At 44.1% G+C, this 22473-nt stretch overlaps 2 protein-coding genes across 3 annotated transcripts; both read left to right on the top strand.

The window, feature by feature from the left end:
• Positions 1–6696: 6696 nt before the first annotated feature.
• LOC6614341 lies at positions 6697–7224 on the top strand. Its single transcript, XM_002038744.2, has one exon. It carries the CDS (start codon positions 6697–6699, stop codon positions 7207–7209), a length of 513 nt encoding a protein of 170 aa, XP_002038780.1. The 3' UTR covers positions 7210–7224.
• On the top strand, positions 7211–19705 carry LOC6614340 (T-cell leukemia homeobox protein 3). Of its 2 annotated transcripts, none has more exons than XM_032722481.1 (4): positions 7211–7599; positions 9285–9700; positions 14060–14288; positions 17200–17478. In XM_032722481.1, the coding sequence occupies exons 1-4, from the start codon at positions 7427–7429 to the stop codon at positions 17357–17359; spliced, it is 978 nt and encodes a 325-aa protein (XP_032578372.1). In that variant the 5' UTR covers positions 7211–7426; the 3' UTR covers positions 17360–17478. The 2 variants fall into 2 exon arrangements, with proteins under 2 accessions (XP_032578372.1, XP_002038779.1); XM_002038743.2 differs by lacking the exon at positions 17200–17478 and adding an exon at positions 18944–19705 and having other exon boundaries at positions 7427–7599.
• The last annotated feature ends 2768 nt before the right edge of the window (positions 19706–22473 follow it).

The raw sequence follows: 22473 nt of genomic DNA, 5'->3' as shown, positions 1-22473 counted from the left end.
CCTCCCTCCGCCCACCACGTTCTCTATCCAGACAATCCCGCTTCCGGCGGAGCTTTTCCATTTTCACCGAAGTGCATTTCACATGATGAACGACCCAATCCCGACAATCCCGGCCATCCCGGCATCCCTTTTGCCGTTTTTAATTGTTTTGGGAACAGACGGCCAGCTAGGATGAAATTTTTCATTTGTTATACCCGGAACGGGACAAGAATAGCAAAAACGTAGAAAAAATAAGTGGAATACGCTAATTTGCATCTGCAGAGCCATTTGAAAAATGATTTTTGATTTTTGTTTCATTGTCAGTTGTGAACTTTTTATAATTTCTCATCGACTCATTTCTCAGCGCCGTTGTCCCAGGTGAATCGAATCGAATATCGAATTCTGAGCACGAGTTCCCAAATTAAATATTAAACACCTCGGCCAGAAACTTGTTAATGATTTGCTTGAAGAAATAAACACATTTTAATTAACATTTAAAATGCGTTTTAAGCAAAAAGCTTTTAAGAAACGGCGCCATAACAATAATCATAACAGCACAAAACAAAGTCGCTCACAGATCGATGCATCAAAATATGAGCGGCGAGGGGCACGGCAACAAAAGCCACTCCAGGGGAGTCTCGACCCCCAGTTCTGCCTGTTAGTGCACTGAGAGAAATAACCTGTACATTACATTTTGCCTCTAATACCTAATTTTGAGGGGAGCAGTCAATACACAGTTTCTAAAGTTTTTCGAGTATCTATAGCTTATATTGCTTAAGGAACTACCAAAGATACATTAAAATGTAACATTCAAGAGTGATAGGATACAGTATCTTCGAAATATATCAATTCAACTAATACGTTCGTATCAAGTATCTCTTGGCACCCCTATTCTCGCTGCATCAAGCGAGCATTTCTCGCAGTGTAGTTTCGGTCTCAGCCTCAGCTCGTTCATTAACAAGCGCGTCAAAGTGATAAGAATGCGTGGAGCGAGGAGGGCTGGGCGGCAGGCGGGAGCGGTAGAGAAACAGGTCACAATGCTAATTGATTGCAGCGACGTCGCCGTCTACGAGGGCCTCAGCAATAAAATTATTGAAGCCACCGCCAGGAGACACGCATTTCTCGAGTCGTTTTCGGAGTGTCGATAAGCAAATTGCATCCCAGAAAGATCGAATATGACTCATGCCCATTGCATACAGCAATCTATATGCAGTTCGGCACGAGGGCAGGTAGAAAGGTCGCTGGAAAAACGGATTCGGAATAGGAATCGTAAAAATTCCCAATGGCCGCTCTAATGCCCCGGAGGCCTGAGCCGTGTGTCTCAACAAATTAAGCAATTAACTGGGGTAGTTGAGATAATAATGCTGGGATCATGTGGGAAGGTGTCCGCTTAATATTTGTAACCCGATCGCGGCGATTAAATGCATTTAGCCAATTTGTATATGCAAATCACAGGCGAACGGATTGCAGAAACTTAGATTCGAAACCACAGTCAGGAAAGGCACGGAGCGACACTTTTACGATCCGCATTTGAATGGCACTTAAATGTTATAATTCGCTTTCAAAATATCTAATGTCTGTCCGGCATCTGGCCCGTCGGTGGAGGCATTTGTTTAGCCATTTTATGGAGGCCTAAGTCCAAAGTGGCCTAAACGAAAGCTCCGAGTTGCTGTATCGCTGTTTTGCTCGGCTTTTACGAGCGTGTCTTATTTAATTATTTTTATGTGGCGAAACGATATGAAACTTGAATATTTTCCTCAATATAAAGCTAAAAGAGCAGTTATTAAAATTAGTTCAATGGACTAATATATTTTCGAACTGGGCTGGAAAAAAGAGAGTTTCTACTTGTTATGGAATCACATTTAACCGTATATCAAACACCGGTGCTGTTAGCTAATTAATTTTTGGCATAAAACGAGATACGCACTCGGCGAATTTATGACCCACATATCATACACCCCCGGCAAAACCAACCCTACCGCAGACTCAATCCCGAGCCGAAAACAGCACTTGAAACAATAAAAATCATGGCTTCCCATTGCAAAGCATCCATAAATTGTGGAGCTAATCGCAGGAGAGTGCGGCAACTGTTCGTAATCATACGAAAATTGCCTACAAATGAACTGCTTAACGGTGTGTCGCCCATCCAGACAATCGCAATCAGAACACCCCCCCAATAACCCACAGTTTCCCCGCAGAAAACCCATTTAGGCCCCGAAAACTGTGCCAAATTTGCGTTTGCGGCCCAAAGCCTTAACAGGAACTGCGCGCGGGCATATTTAATTTATAAAACGGGCAAAACGGCACCCACCAAATGGGCCAGAATTCCAGGAGGCGCGTGGGCGAAAGGGGAAAGCACTGGGCTGAACGGAGGAGAAGAGAAGTCTTTTGTGCGGCAGTGGGAAATGCGTGAAGGAAATCAGTTACTTATTAAAAATGCCCATATACATGCAACAAACATGAGCTCATGTATTTCTATATGGTTACAACAGCTTACATACATATGTAAGTGCCAGAGTGCGGTGCATAAAATCAGTAGCTCTTCCTGAAAATCAAGGTGATTGGAGTGGGTGCGAAATTAATTAGAAGCACCCTTATGGTTATAGCGAAATTAAAGGGGCCTTGGAACCCTCACACCGTTTCTTGATGGGAAATTTACGAAACAAACATTTTACATTAAGGACCATGTTTAATTGAGCTGCTCTCGTGATCTCACTGACAAACCGGTTAATTTTATTTTTGGACACATTAAAAAATAGGTAATACAAATCAAATATCACTTTGCGTCGTTTAATCTTTTCCTATTAAAGGGCATGTTTTTGATAAGACTGTTGAATGAATAATAATAAAAATTATTAGATTAAGTTGACTAAGTATGCTATTGTTAGGTTTCTTGGCCATAGGATACCCTTTACTTTGACAATGAAAGTGCAAGGGAGATGCAAGTAAGTTGGAAAGAAACAGTTTTCAAATTTGCACACTACCGCTGTGACAATTATTGCTCATGACACTCAGTCAATCGGTATCACTATATGGATTCTAAAGAATCTGCATGGTTAGTGTCAACCTTTTAGCTCGCTTAGTCATCGAGATCTTCACGTATATAGATCGAACTTACAATGATCCTGATCAAGAACCTAATGTGCTTAACAGGGTCAGAAAGGCTTCTTTCTATTTGACTACATGATCCAGGGTATTCATTACATTCAACATAGGATTTGCTTTCAAATCTTTTCCAACACAGCCTCTAACAAGAAAGAAGAAAGAAACCAAAGTTACTGATTTTAGACGCTTTTAGGCAATCGGGTGAGCCAAATTACCAGAGACGTGGGGCGCCGTTCTCTTCTCCCCGTTCGCCTTGAAATTGCCAAAATATTTTCACCACACACACACTGCTAAACCTACTTCAGGCCACAACTCTGATCAATTATTGATGCGTTAATTTATTGGTTGGCAAATTGTGTGACCAATTGGCTAAAACAAAAACACACGCATTGAGCACATCCGAGCCATTTTGGGCAGCACGGTCTAATCGAAGTCAAGTGTGGACAGACGGATCGAGTTTCGAAAAACAATCACGACGGCCTTGCTCTAGAAAGGAACTCAAGTTCGATTTCACCAAGGGAAGCACCCTTCCAGCGTTGAGGGAAATCACCGAATGAACCAACCCACATATCGAGATACTGATAGCAGTGATGGCAAGGTAGTATTTAGTGAGGTACTGCCAAAGTATGAATAGCTATTTGAGATACGATTTTAAAAAGCTTAAAGTTTGAAACTAGATAGGTTTTGTAGGAGTTAGGGAATGCAAGGTATTAGTCTTTATTCCTTCCTAATTTAGTAGCTAGTGGACCATCTCTACCCGTATATGGCGGTGTCTTTGGTATTCATACAAAGTATTCCCGAGCATGTGTGCATTTTAGATTCGCATAAAGGTAAAACTGTCACCAATAATAGCCCAGCCCTGACCGCACATAAAGTCCTTGCTGCGCCATCCTGCGAGAAAGTGAGACATCTGCCTGAAGTCAGAGAGGGAGCGCAAGAGATGGCTATAATCAGTATTGGCATTTTAAGTGAGACTGGGTCTGGAGAGCTCGGCATCCCCCACAAGCCCCGCTGTCACACCAATCTGGATCACATCCCCCAACCCCACCGGCGAACCAAAGTCGCGCCGTGCTCCGCCATTTGTATATGAGCCAAATAAAAATGCATACCAAATGAGGTTGGCAGCTCTGCCAGGATTTTGAACGGCAGGAGCGGTTGGAGCGACTCCTGGGGCGGTATTATTCGGAGGCACTTGCGCCAAACTTTGCTGCTGAATATTCCATGAAGTTGCCAATAAAGTCAAGTGGCAACAACTGAAACTGAGGCTGCACCGGTTACAGTGCATACACTGAGAGAAGTTGAGATATTTATTCCAGCTAAGTTGGTTTTACCTCGGGAAACAATTATTAAATTATATTTTTTCAGACATTGATTATTGGGGATATTCAGCTCTGAGACGTTATAACTCCAAAAGGGCTGTATAGATAACAAATGGCGGTTGCGACGGCAAGGAAATCTGATTCCAGGGGTTGGTTTTACCTGTATCCTTCGCCTATAAAGTTATGTTTATATTGGAGCTCCGAGGTTTTAGATCATGCGGGTACGCCAAATCGATGATCCTTTAGGTGGGTTCTAAAAAAGTAACCTACAACTAAATATGTAAAGATGTTCACAGAAAGTTGACAAGCCGTTAACCGATTTAATGCTAATTGAATTTCAGCAATTATCTGAAAGACACAACCTATCCTCCCAGTGATTGTGTAGATACACTTGGGCTAAGTTCTGTTCTGGTTGTTGCTGTTTTGTCTGCCACCCGACTGCAGTGCGCCGCTGCATACTAATTTTCCACCGCCTTGCCACCGCCCATCGCCCACAGTCATCTCGTTCTCATCTTGGAGTCGGAACCACCACCACCAGCCTCTTAGCCATCTCCTCCTGCCCCTGCATGAATGCGATGTGGTGGTCTGGGCCTCATCATTTCGTATTCATACCAAGCACCAATTCCTCGTCGTTGCTGCCGCTGCAGTTATTGTTGTTGCCTGCTATTAAGTGAAATAAAAGTAAAAATGCAATAAAAATGTTGGCCGCCTCTCGTTTTGCATTAAAATTGCATTACAATTGCCGTGGATGGGGCGCTGTTGTTGCTGTCTTTGTTGCTTTTATTACGGTAATTGTTTCTGCCCAAATGAAATCCAATTAGCCGACTACAAGGCCTACCAGCGACTGCCAGCAGCAGCAGCAGCAAAACAGCAACAATGACATTGCGAGGCGGTACGAGGAGAAATGGAGTTCGCGTCGTGACTTTTCCAGAGTCCTTTCCACTGCCAAGTGGTGTGCGTGTGCTTTTGTGTGCCTTGCCAATTGAATATGCAGTAATTGCCTTTCTTCATTTTTGGCCATGATTTTTTGCTCGTGTCTGACACAGAAACATGGCCAGTTAAGTGCAGAAATGAATATTTATGGTCGTTACTTCTAGGGTTGGACTCCGTTTAAATGCAAAGTGAACGGTATGATTCTGCAGCCCACTCTCAAGGAAAATTGAATAATAATCAAATTATGAATAATATATAACCTTACCTTACCTTATAAAGATAGGTAAGGATATGTAGACATAAAGATACTTAATTGAAATAATTGAACATAGAACAAAATGTGTGCATGTGCAGTTTAAATCCAGTGATCGGTATGTACAATATCAATTCCTCAAATCACAAAATAGTATTTGTATGTTACAATATAACACCTTAAGCAAATCATGTTCAAGATATAGAGTAACCAAAATGTGCAAGTAGAGGAATGTTAACCCTTTTATTATAAAATATTGATAATAGTTGATGTAAGATATCCTCTGACCAGTAGTAAATCTCCTATACGTAGTAAGCCAAATAATCGCAAATAGCATTTGGGATTTTCATACTTTGCCTTCTTCTGAAGGGGTTCAAATTCCACATCTCGACAATATCTCTGCTAATGAAAACGGAGTACGCAATCGCTTCTGGCCACACACACGCATTCCAACCAGGCCGGCTGGAACAACACCTGAAACTGAGACTGAGACTAGGACCGAGATCCCGGCCAGCGATGAGCAGTAACATGACTCGTGCCCAAGAAAAACTGTCAATTAACCCGTGGGGTGAACTTGTGGAAAATGCCAGAGCTGCTGCATCCGCTGCATGCCGCGCAATTTGCATTCGCATGGCCGGGGCAAATGGATTGGATTCCTGTGGCTTCAGCTCGAGTCTGCTTATCGCAATCGCCGCCTGCCAAATGCCAGGCGATAGCGCGTAGAACTCTTGGCGCTAATAAAGATCTCAGTAGTCAGCGGCGTGAGATGGTGAGGGGGGACATTAGGCGGTGGTGCGGGGCAGCCCTCCTGGCCAAATCCGCTGCTTTGTGAACTCAAGCTGACAGAACGCTATTTCCAATTGTGCTATTAATCTGCCACATTTGCACTTCCGCGGAAAAGAGTCGGCGGGCGGATGCGATCTCTTTCGCTCGTCAGCTGGCTGGCTCGCTCTGCAGGGGTGATTTGCGGACGAGCGAGTGAGACAGAGCGAGGCAGAGTGGTAACGCTTGGCTAACCTGAAAATAGAAACAATCGAAATAAAAATACATTCTCTTCATGCTCTCGTCTAATAAAAAACCCCAAAAGCAAAACGTTTTCCATTTAAAATGTCGTCGCAACTGCCAGCGGGAAGTGGACGTCGAGAGTGGCAAGTGTGTGGGGCAAACTCCGGCCAGCGGCCAATGGCGGTTGGCCGAGGCCACGCCCCGTGGCTCAATTACCGACCAGTGCTGCCCATCGGCGGGCAGAGCGAAACCTGTTTCCACGAGCGAGAGGCAGCGAGGCGCATGTGCGATCAGAGCGGGATGGATGGCGCAAGGGTGGACCAACCAGAAGAGGCAGGTTGCTGGTATTATGGTAGGTTAGGTTCAAACAAGGTGGCAAACTGGCTCTTAACCGAAATAGGAAGGAAGTCGGCAGCGACGTCGACGTCGGGCAACTGGTTTGACTTGTTTCCGGCTCACTCCAACCGCCCAAAACCACCAGCAATCGGCAGAGGCAGCCAAGTCGGCAGAGGGCAGGCAGAGCAGCGGCCGTCGGCACAATTTGATTGCATTTATGAAAAGCGTTTTCGCCCGCCAGCACGCGTACGCTCCCAGCTCGCAATTCGCCATCCGTAATCCGTAGACCGTAATCCGTGAATCCAAAGCATTTCGCAGTTGGAATTTCCTGCAACGGGTAGTGCTTAAGCGCGGAAATTGAACTGAAATCAATCGGAGGATTAGTGTGTGCTTCGCGGTTTAAACACTCTACATCTAACTATTAAGAGAAAAGAGTGCCAATAATATTCGAAAAGTGCAGTGAGCGAGCTCCAAATTGGCGCCACTAATTGCCAAAATGTCCAGCCACGAGGAGGATGACCACGAGCAAGAGAACGAGCACGGCGAAGAGGTGGAGGAGCAGGAGATCCACGTGGACGTGGACTCGGACTCGCGGATGTCATGTGGCAGCGGATCCGATGTGGATATGGACGGCGGCAGCTGCTACGACGAGTCCGAAACGCCATTGAGGTGAGGAGGGCTTTTGAATTGGTCCAGGAAGTAAAAAAAGTCCCAAAAATATAGAATATAAAGAATATTGGCCTTTTAATATACCATAAAATAATTAAAAGGAGATTTTCTAATTTCAATAACACTAAAAAGATATGCTGAAAGAAAGATATATTAAAGTACATTATATGGGAAATAACGCTTTACTTCCGTACTACATCCTTAGATCTGAATAGGCCTTTTTATGAAATAACCTGTTTGCTAAATTTTGTTTTAACTCTTAATAACGTCTAAATTTACAAAACAAAATAATCAGTTTGATACATTTCATTACCGAAACTCCCCAAAAAAAAATTTAAGGAAAAAGCTACATTTTTCGTTCACTCATCATGTAAATTAATGAATACTTATTTGTAAGTAATGGGCTTCATTTAGTTGGCCACATTTTTCGTTAAATACTTGCTTATTAAATGATAAGTCAAAATAGTGCAATTTAGACGGACAGCAATTTGATCGACTAAGATCTATAAACTATAGTTATAATAAATGGCATACAGTCTAATTTTGTTGCCCTATAAAAGTCAAACAAGTATTGTGGCGGAGAAAAGCTATTTGCATTTGTTATTACGAGCTCATAACTCCCACTGTTTTACGATCTTTGGCATTGTCCACTCATAATGCTCACAAATCCTATTTTTAACGCCATTGAAATGCGTTGATGTTTAAGCCCCATTGTCCGCTCTTACAAAAGGTCGCATTTTCCAGCGACAAAAGGGGATAACAAGATGCCAGAGCATCGAGCAGACCGTGTTAACTGCTCCCATTCAAGCGTTTGTGCGCTCAGAAGAACAGTGTGAACAAACCTCTTAAACGCTAATGAATTGACCACAAAGCCACCAAAAGAATGAAGTCAAAATGTCCCATAAAGTGCCAAAGAAACTCCCTGAATTTACATAGTGCACGGATGGACAGGGTTTCCAATAGACGGCGACGATAAAACGCACATTTGTAAGGCGCCAAAAACGGGCTGTGATAAGACATTGGGGTCCATTTGGGGTTCAATCTGGAGTTGGATCTTCGGCTTGAATGCCGGACAAAGACGAAATCGTTTGTCGGATTAACATTTTAATAGAGATCGTCATAAAAATGCCATAAAACCCGCGTTCCAGTGAATGTAGAGCACCAGATAGCAGCAAGTTTTGGCCAGCGAAATAATATGTGGTTGCTCATAACTTTTGATATTGGAAAGTGTCTGTGTGTCGGTGGATGGCGATTTGAGATCATTGTTCCGATACAATTCCATTCCTGTTCCAAATGGGTTTTTACTTTTTGGATTTTTAAATTAAATGCCGTGCGTGACTTGTTTTCGGTGCGTCAATTGATGGCATTTGATGATTTATGGGCACGTATTAAATGCCTCTAACGGCCGTCAGCATTTGCATAATTACTTCATTTTCAGCCGCATTGCGTATACGCAGCGGTGGCCACACGGGTTCTGCATGTCATGTCGTCAACTCTGCTTATCCGCTCGCGTGGGCTTTTGGTTAGTGGTTACGAGACTGGTCCGCACTGCAACAGACTTAATTATAGTCAATGTTCTCAGGTTTTCCCGCTTATCGGGCGACACATTTTAATGAGCCCGCACCTTCCTCCAGAGGGCTTCTTTCCCTTCGATTCTGATGTCTTTTCTCCGGTTTCTTCCCCAGCGAGTCCCTGCAGTCGGAGCAGACGCGCTCCTCGTCCAGTGAGAATCTGCCCTTCAGCATATCACGCCTGCTATCCAAGCCATTCGAGACGAGTCACCACCACCACAACAACAACCACCTGCTCAGCAGCAGTCCGGGCTCCAGCAGCAACAACAACAACAGCGGCGAAAAGGGCGAGGAGAAGGAGCTACTGCAGCAGGAAGACCACGACCTGGCCGCCTATAAACTGGCCACCAGCATCGCCAACTCGACGTACGGAAGCGCCGCAGCACTCTACTCGTATCCGCATCTCTATCCCTCGGCGGCCGGCGGTCATGTGCTGCGTGTGCCGCCCCAGAGAACGCCGCTCACCTGGGCACTACCGCCACTGCATCACGCGGCGCTGGCACATCAGGCGGTCAAGGATCGGCTGGCAGGTGAGTGAAGAGCAGTGAAGTCAAGAGCCTTGGCCAAATCCAACCCATTCGGGGCCCCATGTCGGGATGGCCCATGTTCGCCGAGATCTCTCGAGGGAGCGATCCTACAATGACCCGCGGTGGCAATTGCTACTGTTCCCCAAATAAGCACGATCAGAGAAGACTTTTAAGGCAACATGCCTATCGGCATGTCATTGTTGGCCAACACATTCGTGCACCGAGAGAAAATGTGGCACTTGAATCAAAACAATTGTAACAATAAGAATAAAAATGTTACATATGTGCCTATATAACGCGTAGTTGGATGCATTCAATACACTGTGCAATAAGGTGTTGAAACAAAATTTTAAACTTCTTGATAAAACATATTTTTGTATATTCTTTTATGACAATAAGGTGCGAAGATCGTTGTCTAATGCTCTAAATAGGTTTACTTAGATATTTCCTTATAGTATAATTACGCATAGACATATTAGATTGCCCTTTCTGTGGGTAGAACAGGTCTCATAATACGAATTTTCGGTCAGTGTACACTCAGTCTCGGGAGTTGGGATGCTAAAGTATAAAAACATGTTTGCCTTCAAATGCGCAATCGCAGCTTAGGTTAAAAACTTAACGCTGAGCCGCCGCCCAGAAGCGACGCAGGAATGAGATGCGCCCTCTAATTTGCATGCGCATGCGCAGCTGAATTTGTATCTGTATCTGTCGCTGGGCCTCTGAATCTGAATCCGTATCCGAATCTGTATCTGTATTCCATCTGAATCTGCATCTTCACGTGCAGCTGGGTCCTCTGGCTCCCTTTTTGTTAATTTGTTTACATTATGAGCTTCACTTGTAGCTACAAGCGATGGGCACAGCGCGAGCCCTTTGAAATAATGAGACGGCGTTGATTTTATTACGCCTCGGCAGCCAAGGGATCTGCAATGGAGTGGAAGGGGGTCCCGATAGGGTTCGGATCCTATAACTCATAATATTCGGGCCTTTTTCGGTCCTGTGATGTGGAAAAGCTGCTTAGGAGCTGCGCAGCTCGGCAAGCGGACGGGCTTTTATGGCCGACATCCGCCCAGTGGTTCTGGTTAGCTGTTTGGCCTTTTTCTTCATTTTAGTTATTTTAATGAGCTGGTTTACATGACTTTTTAATTTCGCGCTGGTCTCGAAAAGGAATTAATTACGCATTGGGCGGTCGCAGGGCTCAGCGAGTGAGTTTTCTGTCCTCGCCGGCTTATTTATCGCCGCATACCGCACTTCACATTTGAGTCCAACTGACATGGTCAGCTTTTAATTAGCCAGTCGAATGCTGGCGATCCGAGGGCTGCATATCCATATCCATACTTGAGTGTATATCCGCGGAGGAGGGGCATTCGATCGGATGTATCGTATAGAATGGAATGGGATCGGATCAGTCACTTCGAGTCGACTATTCCACCTGAGGGGCACACTTATGAGCCCGCCGGGTGATCCAAGTTTCTGCCGCTCGGTTTCGTTTTGTCAACATCTTCGTTTTCGTCTTGGTCTTGGTCTCGGCCTACGTCTGTGTCTTTTTGTGTTTATTGTGTCGCTTGCCTTCTGGCTGATAAGCTGGCGCCTTGGCTTTTTTCATTAACAAGACAAACGAGCGTCCAGGGTGCGGATCCGATCCGATCCGAAGCGATCCCTTCCCGCGTCCAAAGTGCTCCTCTCCCTTCCGCCGGGGCCCTTAGCGCCATATGATTAATAACCATCGCATGTTAATTCTCGTTATTTTTTGGGAAACTACGTCGCAGCAGGCGCCAATTACTTTTCGGCCATGCACGCCCTAATGCAGTTTCATAACAGCCATAATAGCCCGATTGGGAGGGAGTTGGGCTTTTGTCACGACACTGGCCCACACGAATGTTACCAATCAATGGCGGAGTAGGATCTATAGGGTAGCGTATAGAAATTCCCTTTACTACGGAGTTCCTTTAGTAATTTATTTTTTAGTTTTAAAAAATTATGTAAACTACGTGTGACTTTATCCAAATTTGCCATTTAACAGTTCCATTTTGCATTAATTTTGATTGGTTACAAGCTAGTCTTGAGGTAACTAGTGTCTAACTAATCCAAATCACTAGCAAAGGTCAGAGTGCAGCACTTTCTGAAAAAGACCAAAAAGCGGAGTAGGCGGAAACCAAGCCCAGCCACAGGCCGTCATCAATAATGCATGCTAAAAGCTTTTTGCATTATTTTAGGTATTTCTGGTGAGACTTCTCGGCCGCAGCCACACACTCACCGCCATCTGTATCTTAAAGATACTTGTGTTAGCTTGTGCGAAACATCATAAATAAGCTCCGTGGAGCACGGTGGAGTGCCGGAAAGCTATAAAATTATGCTTATGCGCCTTAACCTCCCTCTAAGCGGATATGTTACATCCTTGAAGGATACATTGCTCCGGAGGGGAAAATCCCGAGGCTGCTGCTTATGTGGTGCGATAAATGGCTTTTTATTGAAATTGATATTGCCTGAAATATTCAAATGATCGGCCAGCCACACGACCTCCGACCCGAAAACCTTTGGAAAATTTATGCAGCCAACCTCGAAAGTTTATCCCCTGGGCGGAAAAAGCCGGTAAAAAGGGTTACCGAGAAAAGTCTCAATAAGATACATGATTTGTCAGCTTAACACCCGCCATTCGTTCGCCGGCATTTGATGGCTTTTGACAGCCCAGCGCCATTTTCCTACGGCAAACACCCATAAACACAACTCAGTTTCAATGGGAACTGGTCGGATTGAAATCGAAAAGTTATATGCACATTGGAAAGGTTTTCATACTTTAGAAAGTATTCCAAGGTAATGGGATTGGGAAAATCCTCCTCGCGCTGCCAATCAATGAACATATACGCTCCAGTTAACGAGTTGCGCGTGTATCTTTAAAATTATTCAAATTTTGAATGTATCGCTATAGTTGTTAAGTTCCTTAAATAATTTAAGAACTGAGACTGTACTTAACCTACACCTTTACTAGGAGTAATATAAACAAATTGCTTTTGCATAAATGTATTAGGATTTCTTTCAAACAATTTTTTTATTGTCTGGGATTAAAATGACATTCAAAGAATTGAGTGACAGTTGATTAATTTGAATAGTTTTGTGGCATTATCAGTTTGGTTTTGAATTAATCATTGCTAAATTGTGTTAAAAATCTTTATTAATAATGCAATAGTTGCTGCTTTCCTGACGGTGATTGGCCATTAAATTTCACAAATGTGACCAGCAGATTTCCCTCCAATTTCTCACTTGACCTCATCTGCGGATCAGTCAGTCGGATCAGTCAGTCGGTAATCCGGTTTCCTAATTGTCGCTCGAGTTGCGTTGTTGTGAGCGAGTGGCCGATCGCCTTACAGTTTCGGCGCGCACTGTGCCCGCCTTATCGCGCCCAATAAACAACAAAGCACACACAACGGCGACTGGCAGGAATTTTAAAAGGTTCAGCGTCAGCACAGGCTGAGCCACCGTTCCGCGCCCGAATCCACAAATCGAGAAATCCAGAAACCAAAAACCCAGAGATCCAGACTCGGACACTGGGTCACTTATGCGTCCTCCGAGCCCGACTTTATGACTCAACCTCAATCCGAATGGAAATGGATGTCGCGTGCTTTGTCTACAAGAGGCGGCGATAAGGGCTCCTGCTAGACCGCCGCCCGAAACCTCAATCCTTGGCAATTAGGCAGCAAGGCAGCGAGTCAGCGCGTCAGCGGCCTCCAAATTGATTTCCCAGCGGGAGGGGTCATATTTATCCACTTAGCCGTTTAGGCAGCCAGGTAACAGCTATGAGCTAACAGGTATCGAATAGCCAGCAGCGCTAAGTACTCGCAGGCGCACAGGTGCCGTCGCGCAACTCCGGAAGCGGCGCTCGGAAATGGCCAGTTATCTAGGAATTTATTGTTTGCTAATTGCCCGCCAGGACATTCACCGCACGCAGGTGAATCTAAAAATTCGAGTGGGTTTCCTTGCTTAAAATTGTATTTTATCAAAACAACAAGCCTCTTGTTTAAAAGCGTTCCAAGTCTGAGAAATGAATTACATTCCCATTTTGTGAGTGCACTCAATTGCTTATCGGTTCTTTATGAACATTGTTCTTTAAAAATGGAAGCTTTTCAAACAAACAAGTGCATAAATCTTTAACTGTTGTCTTCGGATATGGAAAGTTTAATTAAAACTTAAATAAGAAAGATTAAAACTTAAATAAGAAAGACCTTAAAGAAAATGGTTCTATATTACAAATTCTAAATTACATATAAGATTATTATTATAGAATTATTCTCTAGAAGCACATATTATTTATTTCCGGAGGTGTATGTATACAAAATAAGAGGAATCTCAACATCCCTCTCGTTACAGCTGCCTTTCCCATCGCCCGACGGATCGGACATCCCTACCAGAATCGCACGCCGCCGAAGAGGAAAAAGCCACGCACATCTTTCACTCGCATCCAGGTGGCCGAGCTGGAGAAACGGTTCCACAAGCAGAAGTATCTGGCATCCGCGGAGCGCGCGGCACTGGCCCGCGGACTGAAGATGACCGATGCCCAGGTGAAGACGTGGTTCCAGAACCGACGCACCAAATGGAGGTGAGTGCCCAGATTCTCAATTTTCCCTTTCGCGGAGCAACCCGCTGGGCTAGAGGCAAAAATCAATACCCATCCCCATGACCAGCTACTGTTTTTCTGGGCTTGGAAGTGCTGACAGCTTGACACTTACCCTCTTCTATGCCCCCCGCTTTTTCGTTTTTTACGTGCCGTTTTAAACTACAATATGCACAAAAGGCTTTTGTTAAAAAGAGCAAGCGCAGAAAATAGCCGACGTGAAAATGCTCTAGAAATGCATGCTTAGGAATATTTTATAGAAATTTAATGATGCTCGTTCAAACATTTCATGACATTTTATTCCTCTTTCTTTTAATTTGAAATAACAATCCGCCAAAAAGAAACATTTATGTAAATTTTGTTCGTTAATACTAGATTTAGATAATTATTCTTTGTAAAAGTTCGCAACTTTCTTGTTACATGACTAAAATCATGTTCGTTGTAACCCAACTAGATTATAGGGCATCAAAGCCCGACGCGCATAAACGGGGAGCAAATGGCTCATACAATATGCATGAGCACATTAAATGAACAGCGCCCAGCCCCAAGAAAAAGGGGAGCATATTTACGAGGCATGCGGAGGGGGAGGTAGCTGCATTTTGTAGCCACAAAGAGCGCTCTTGTTAAACAAGCTAATTGCCAAGTTTTTTATGGCAGTTGCAATGCCTGGCTAACTATATGGCTTAGAGTCGTATTAGGACAACCATGTAGCACTGGTATTAAAAAAATTCCATTCAAAATCATAGTTATACGTTTTGTATATGTAATAATTACCTGGGCAGTTAAGTCAATTAACATTTTCATACACCAATAAAATGTTATTACTTACTGTTAGTTGCATACACTATAGATATATGACAGTTTCCTAATTATCTTTTCCGAATTGGTAACTTACATTGTTTTGTATTAACCTCATAATAGTTTTTCTTATAAATAATTGGATGTTCCAAAGCTATGTGTCAGATGGCATAGGAATTTTTGATTTATGTGGCCCCTATTAGGAAAACTCATGTACTCACTTTCACATGCAAATGACTATTTATTTGAAACCGAAATTAGTCAAACAAAATATGTGCCCAATTTGACGGGGTATTGATGCGTGATATTGCGTGCGCCTAATTGGTTTCTTTTTTATTACCGTCAACTAAAAGTATTTGAATATGAAAATATTTGAGCGGATGAGTTCGGATAGTCTTGCACTCATATGCGATTAGTGGCCGTCATAAAGACGATGGCAAATGGCGGCTAAATGACCGAAGTTTCCCACTTTCCCAGGAAAGGGAGCAGGGAAAGCGGCAAGTCGGGAAAGCGGGCGGGAGGGCGCTTAAGCCGCGTTAATTGCCGCTTAGCAGGCGGCGTTTTTAGAGCCCAGTCATCCTGGCTTATCAGCCATTTTGGGCCTATTCCAACTCGTAAAAATTAATGATGTAAAACGCAATTTTGTTAACGGCAGCGGCACCGGCAACCGCCTCGGCCACGGCTCGTTTGCGGTTAAGTGAAATGGCAATGGCACATTATAGTTGCCATGATTACGAGGCGGCACTACTCGTAAATATCCAGGGTATGTGTAATGTGCTCACATAATTGCCTTAATGCACACTGCGCTGCATTTGCCAGTAATTTGAATAATTAGCCCTGTCCAACGTGGCGTATGTGCTATGTGCCAGTTGCCCATTAGACAGCGAATAAAGATAGCGAAGCTGTTGTCTCTTGCCCAATTCCTAATAAATAGCAACTCGTTTGCGACAAGGTGAGTGCCTCATTACGAGAATTGTCTGTATATTGAGTGATTCGATTCGAGTCGATTCAACAAGAACAGCAACACTTGCCATCAATTATTAATAACAAATTGTGCGGCCAAATGAATGAACTCCTGTTGCCCGTCACTGTCTGACAATGTGTTTAGCAAAAAGGCAAGAAAAAAGAAGAGGACCAATCTGCCAAAGCAACGCAGATACAGATACAAATACGGATAGAAAGCAGGGGAAAGAAAAAAGTGTAGCACACTTCAGGGCGTTTTATCCATGTGGCTCCGAAACAAATGGGAGAGTCGGACTTTTGTCTGGGTCCTTTTCCCCCATACTCCGGCTCTATAACTCAATTAGTTTCACAGCCATAAATCAAGCTGCCGCTAAACCCTTTTTAATTACACGCTCGTTCATCATCCCAAACATTTCCATCCCACTCAAAAATATTCTTGGTAAATCTTAGCTTAGCTTAGCTTAGTTGGTACTTCATGGTAATTGCCTGGCATGTGCGAAAGTTTTCCTGCTGAAAGCTGGCTAATTAAAAATTTACACACATGCCAGAAAGCAACTTTGACCGCAGAACAAAAATCAATTTGACTGAAAGCAAAGTTTTTGCGGCCGGTGCCGAAAAATCAAATAAAATTAATTACAATGGCGAGGGCCATTTGTAAATTAACTCGCAATCCTGTTTCGCCCGTCGGCACGTGTCCTGCGAAGAATCTTCAAGTTGGTGGTGGGCCATTCCCTTGGGATCTTGGCCTGTAAGCTCCTTGGACGCCTTGGCCAGTCAATTGATGGTCTGGCTAAATTGTTATGTCTTGAGGGATAATTACCACAGGACCTTTTTGGGGACCGCTATATCCATCCTCCATCTCGACTTGCCGACATCGTTCGCGTGCAATGTGTGAAATGATTTTAATTACCAGGACATGGCCGGAAAAGTCTTAAACAGCAGCTGCCTCCGTTGGTGACAGTTGGGGCCCTGGGCGGAGAAGCTAAGGAGATTTATGCGCCGGGCTTTAATAAACATTTTAGGCTAATGTCGGGCCATTACTTATCGCGGATGGCAACAGAAACTTTCCACATCAACGCGATGGCGCCAAGAGACCAACATTTAACATTTGTAAAGCGTTTGTTACATTTCCCAGCTCCGTGCCCGAAGATAAATTACAATCGTGTCTCTGTCTCAACCCCAAACAGCGAATTAAGCCCGCACACATCCGAAGCTCACAGAGCCGCCTTCGTTGGCCTGGCCTTTTTGGAGTTTTTAATCAATTTTCGTTGAATTTTTCATGCGGTAGCTGGTAAAAATGCTGCCCGATAAAGCCAGCTGGAAGGCGAAAAGGTGAAAAAGTAAAAGCGAACTGCTTGCTGCATAATAACTCACTTCCAACGCGAAAATGACAATTGAATTGTTGTGCCAGCAATTGGAAATTGGGGTGTTAGTTGTAAGTAAGAAAACCATTCACAGTTACAAACAAAATACTAAAATAAATGCATAATTGATTAAGAAACGATGCTATAGATCATATTAAATGAAGTCCTTTCCCTAACTAGCCATATCTCCACTTCTCATTTCAGTTGGCTGAAACACTAGTCAGCCGTAAAGACACGAGCTAGTTATCCAATTTGTGGGCCCAAAAGTTTGCACTAAACGCCCGGGCTAATGTATTTTTAATGATGCCCACCTGCGAGTTACGAAAGCGTAGTTTGAACGATGACAATGCTGATGAAAACCTGAAAACCGTAATGAAAGCATATTAAACAATAATTATGATATATGTCTGCCATGTGCTAGCCTCGCCTAGTTGTGGTTGTAATTCGAGCAACCCCTTCCTCCGCCTCTTTAGTCGAAACATAAGAACTTCATTAGCTCATGAAATATTCAAGATGGCGCAGAACAACCCCTAGTGCTGCGGGGGTGGATGTGCCACTGGATGGAGCATCGCTCGTAGAGTGGTGGAGGTCCCGGTGCTCGGGCGGTGGTGGTGATGGTGGTGCAGGTCCATGGCCACAATTAGAGCAACATGCTGCGCAAACGCGGGCCGTAGTTGCTGCATCTGCAGTGCAATTCAGCCCTGAATTATTTATCAGCTGGCAGGGCACAAGTTGAAAGTTGGGGGAGTGGGCCAAATCCCTTTAAGCTGGGGGCATTCAAAATGCAATTTACGTACACAGCTCCAGCTCGGCACGAAATTAATTTTCCATTTTCCGCAGAAACAAGCACAATCGATGGAGCATTGTGCCTGCACAGCAGTCAGCATATTTGATTTGATTAGTTTTAAATGGTCTTTATAGACCGCCCACATAATGACTTGATGAGCCCCTGATTCGGCCCCAATTGGACAGGTGTGAGCCACTGAAATGGGTTTGCGGCAAATTGGTTTTCCATAATGAATATGTACATTAGGCGATACCATTTGCCAGATAAGGTTCAATGTGCACGGTCATCAAATGTATTGATTGGGCCGGGGCAGATGTTGTAACTTTGAAGTTCGTTAAATAAATTAAATCCTAACCCCTGTCCTATATTACCCATAAGCAATTTCGTGGTAATTAGGGGGAATATGCAAAAAATGGAACTTTGATAAGTCATAATTTAAATGTTTATCAAAGGAATGAATTGAGACTGCATCAAACTTGCTTATTTTTTAATGTATTTTAAAAAACGTCACTACTTTAATTTTCTTTGAACCATATAAGTTTCAGAAAAAGCATATAATTAAAGAACTTCACAAGAGAACTTGAGAAGTACATAAGGAACATAATTTATATTTCAATAATATTTTAATAGTTTCTTAGTGAAAGCTTTAGATGCTCCATTTACCCCACATTGTCTATATACATAACCTGGCCAGTTACTTATCATTACCTCCTTTTTCTCCATTCCAGACGACAGACGGCCGAGGAGCGGGAGGCGGAGCGCCAGGCGGCGAACAGGCTGATGCTGTCCCTCCAGGCGGAGGCCATCAGCAAGGGATTCGCGCCTCCTTCGGCGCCCCTGGGCTCCCAGGGGGGCGTTAACGGGGCGCCGCTGGCTGCGTTGCACGGACTACAGCCGTGGGCAGAGGCGTCGCATGCGGCGGGCTGCTAATCGGGGAGCCATCGGCGGACGGAGCCCGAAGTTTGGCGGGAGCTGGTTTATTTGTGATACACTTCGCTTTGTACATAGTTCGGATGAACGGACATAGTTGGCACTGTACTGTACATAGGAGAGAGGGGCGGCGCCTCGATGCCCCAACTGTAAATACCTAGCTTTACTCTGTAGTGACGCTTACCTAACCGATTCCGGGATGACGAGGACTTGCGATGGTGGCCCCGGAAAAGCGCTTTAAGTTTGTGTAGAATCTCGAATTTCCGTTTTGCGTTTCGTAGTGGTGCATTTAGGATCTTAGTTATTGTTCGACAGTTGGACAGTTCGGCACAAGCAAACCGCATCTAAAAACGTCGCAGCTTGGAAGCCACAATTAGTAATAACATATTTAATATACAAAATTATATACGGATTGTAATTGTAATGTATTGTAATTGTAACATCTGTCTGTAGGCTTAAGCGAATGGCATTACCTAGTATTATAAATTATGAACCCTAAATACATGTACGATTATTGAAAAGTAGAGAGGATGAGCAATGAAAATAAACACATTATTGAATCAAAGAACAGAGATATTTTGTATTTTACAGGAATAGGAGGGTAACTAAACGTTGATATTTTAAACAGGGGCTTAATACAATAGTATAGAACTGGATCTTTCAGTTCTGGAAAATAGGTTTCCGTTGGTTGTTTAACCACATAAATTCTTGTTTGGATACCAAATAAGTAGCAATTGATATAAAACTCCCCCAAAACAAACGAAATCACAAGTGAGGGGATGTTTCCCTGCCTTTTCAGTTGAGTTCCGCAGTTAATCGGCACTGTTGCAACCCTTAACTAGTACAAACAACCCATTGAAGATGATTTATAGACGCTTATTGACAGGACTGGGTGTTTCGATCAATAGACCAATTTTGATAGGAACCTGCGCCTCAACCGGATACCTTTCGACGTGCTAATGACTGGGATGCCCATAAAAAAATCAGCCATATGCTCGACCCCGAAAAACCAACAACAATTAGCGGCGAATATCCGGGGCCGTTCATTATAAGTGTATTACGTGTTTTTGCGCTGAAAGCAAAACAAACAGGCGCCGCCGGACAGATAGCCCTATACTTAGAGTCATCTTCTCCAGGGTCCTCCGCCTCCAAAGTGTTGCCGCTGTCACATTAGCGCCGAGCTTGGTCCTGAACTCCTACAAGTTGGCCGGTGGTCGTTGGCCGCCTGTGCGGAAGTAAACGATTTTAGGGTCCCAGAAGTTGAAAGACGGCGCCCCACAAAGTTGCAGACGAGGGCCGATCAAATGCTGTTTATTGGGGCTTCAGCAGAGACACCTTTTTAATTTGGCATTCGCCGCTGCCGGGCTTGTGGATGTGAGTGCACTGCGAAAAAGCAGGCCCTAATCGAAGTATTTTTATATAAATTGATTGATCCGTTCCACAGTTATTGAATAAAAAATATGTATTACGAGAATGTGAACAACACTAGATATTTATTCACTTATTTAGATATATTGATTTTAAAAGCTTTACTACAACTATTACGCTTTCAAGACATTTAAAGTACTAATTAATAGCTTACCGATATCCTGTGGCGAATATTGTGCATCGATAAATTTATTTTCTTTGAGTGCGTGATCTCGATATGATGCACAAACTATGCTACTTGGAAATCCGCATAAATTGCGTTTAATTGGACAATCTTTGCTTTATTTCTTTGTGGCCGGCGGCCAGCGAAGAAATTAAATTTTGTATGTAATGAGGATATGGCATCCCGATTCGTTTGAATCCTTAGCCCCATCGAGTGTGTGCCATTGCATGTGGGGTAGCCCCTAATTGGCTACCGTTGATGCTGCTGCCCCGGGATCTCGATTTGGGCTTTCGAGTCCCAGGTTTGATTGATTATTGAGCAAACTTGCGGACAGGCCGAACTCCAATCTATTTGTGTCCACTTAGTGTAATACAACATGAAGCGACTTTTGCCCCGAGCGGAAGTGGGTCGAGTCCTTGATAACAGGATAACCAGCATAACGACTGGACACCGGACGGAGTGCTCCAAAGTTTTCGGCCTTGCGAACGGAAATCCCCCGAAAAGGAAAAGCCAAATTGGAAGTGACCAGGGGGCGGATGGGCGTGTGTCAGTCAAAAAAGTGGATGCGAGTATGAAAAATACAAACGAACAGCCCAAACAGAATGCGGTTGGTCAACAAGTCAGGATACGGAACCAGATACAGACGCAGATACAGATACAGATACTGCGGCTCCGGATCGCCGGAGCCAGGACTCTTCGCACGTCCAGCTGCACATGTACGTGTCAATTTGGATTAAGGCAAGATTGAAAAGGATTTAAGCTCACGGATGGCGGTCGCCGGTGGCAGACATTATGGATCTGGACCTGTATCTGTATCTGGAGCAGAGCCAGCCAGAGCCAGCAAGAGCCACAAAGCTAAGCACATTTTCGAATTAGTTTTTCATCATTTGAACTAAGGCCACAAAAGAGTTGACAACAAGTTGGACAGTTTGCAGAGTTGTCACTCAGCCCTCTGCTGCTTTTCCATTCAGCTGCTCCGCGGATGCACTGCTAACTGTGCCCTGTGACAGCGACTGATTATCGGGCATCGGGGGACATTTAAATTAAATATGAGTTCCTATCGCTGCACGCAGGTAAGTACAGGTGAGTGTGTGCATATGGCTGCTCGGGGGCTGTCTAATTATGGCGACCCCCTGTCGGAACGGCCCGTCGTAAAAACGTCATAAAGAAAACCATTTCACCTAACGTACGAGCTACGAGCTACGAGCTTGTTTCGCCGCAATATGAGTGCGGTTGTAAAAAACGAAACAGGGCGGCCATTGTTCTGGTCTTCTGGCAAACAAAAGCGGCCAATTGTCATTAGCCGTCTCCCTTCCACCGTCGCATGGACGTCGTTAAAAACGGTGCACCAAATGGGCTTAAAAATGAAGTAAATGGAGTGCGCTAATCACCCCCAACCCCCGCTTCATACACTAACCCCTGTCTGGTGTATGTACATGGCGACTTTGGACCCACAACTAACAGCACTCTAATGGCCGCCCCGCTCGTTTGTGCTGAAAACTAATGATTAAACTTGTCATTAGCTTGTCCGCTCGCTCACATGACGCGGTCCGCTATTTGTTAGCTTTAGTTTTTGTTCTCGGGGGAGTCCCGATTTAGATGCTATCTGTCGGGGTCTAAACATCGATTAGTTGGGGATTTTTGGAAATTGATTTCTTTAAAAAGGTTTCTGAGTCAAACAAAGCAGCAATCTGCAATTATTGTGGCTCTAAGTCTTGCAATCAAGCAAGTTATGTT

The sequence above is a fragment of the Drosophila sechellia genome, chromosome 3R (genome assembly GCF_004382195.2).
Source record: "Drosophila sechellia strain sech25 chromosome 3R, ASM438219v1, whole genome shotgun sequence".
In the NCBI taxonomy this organism is placed as follows: Eukaryota; Metazoa; Arthropoda; class Insecta; order Diptera; family Drosophilidae; genus Drosophila; species Drosophila sechellia.
This window is presented reverse-complemented; position numbering and strand designations above follow the sequence as displayed.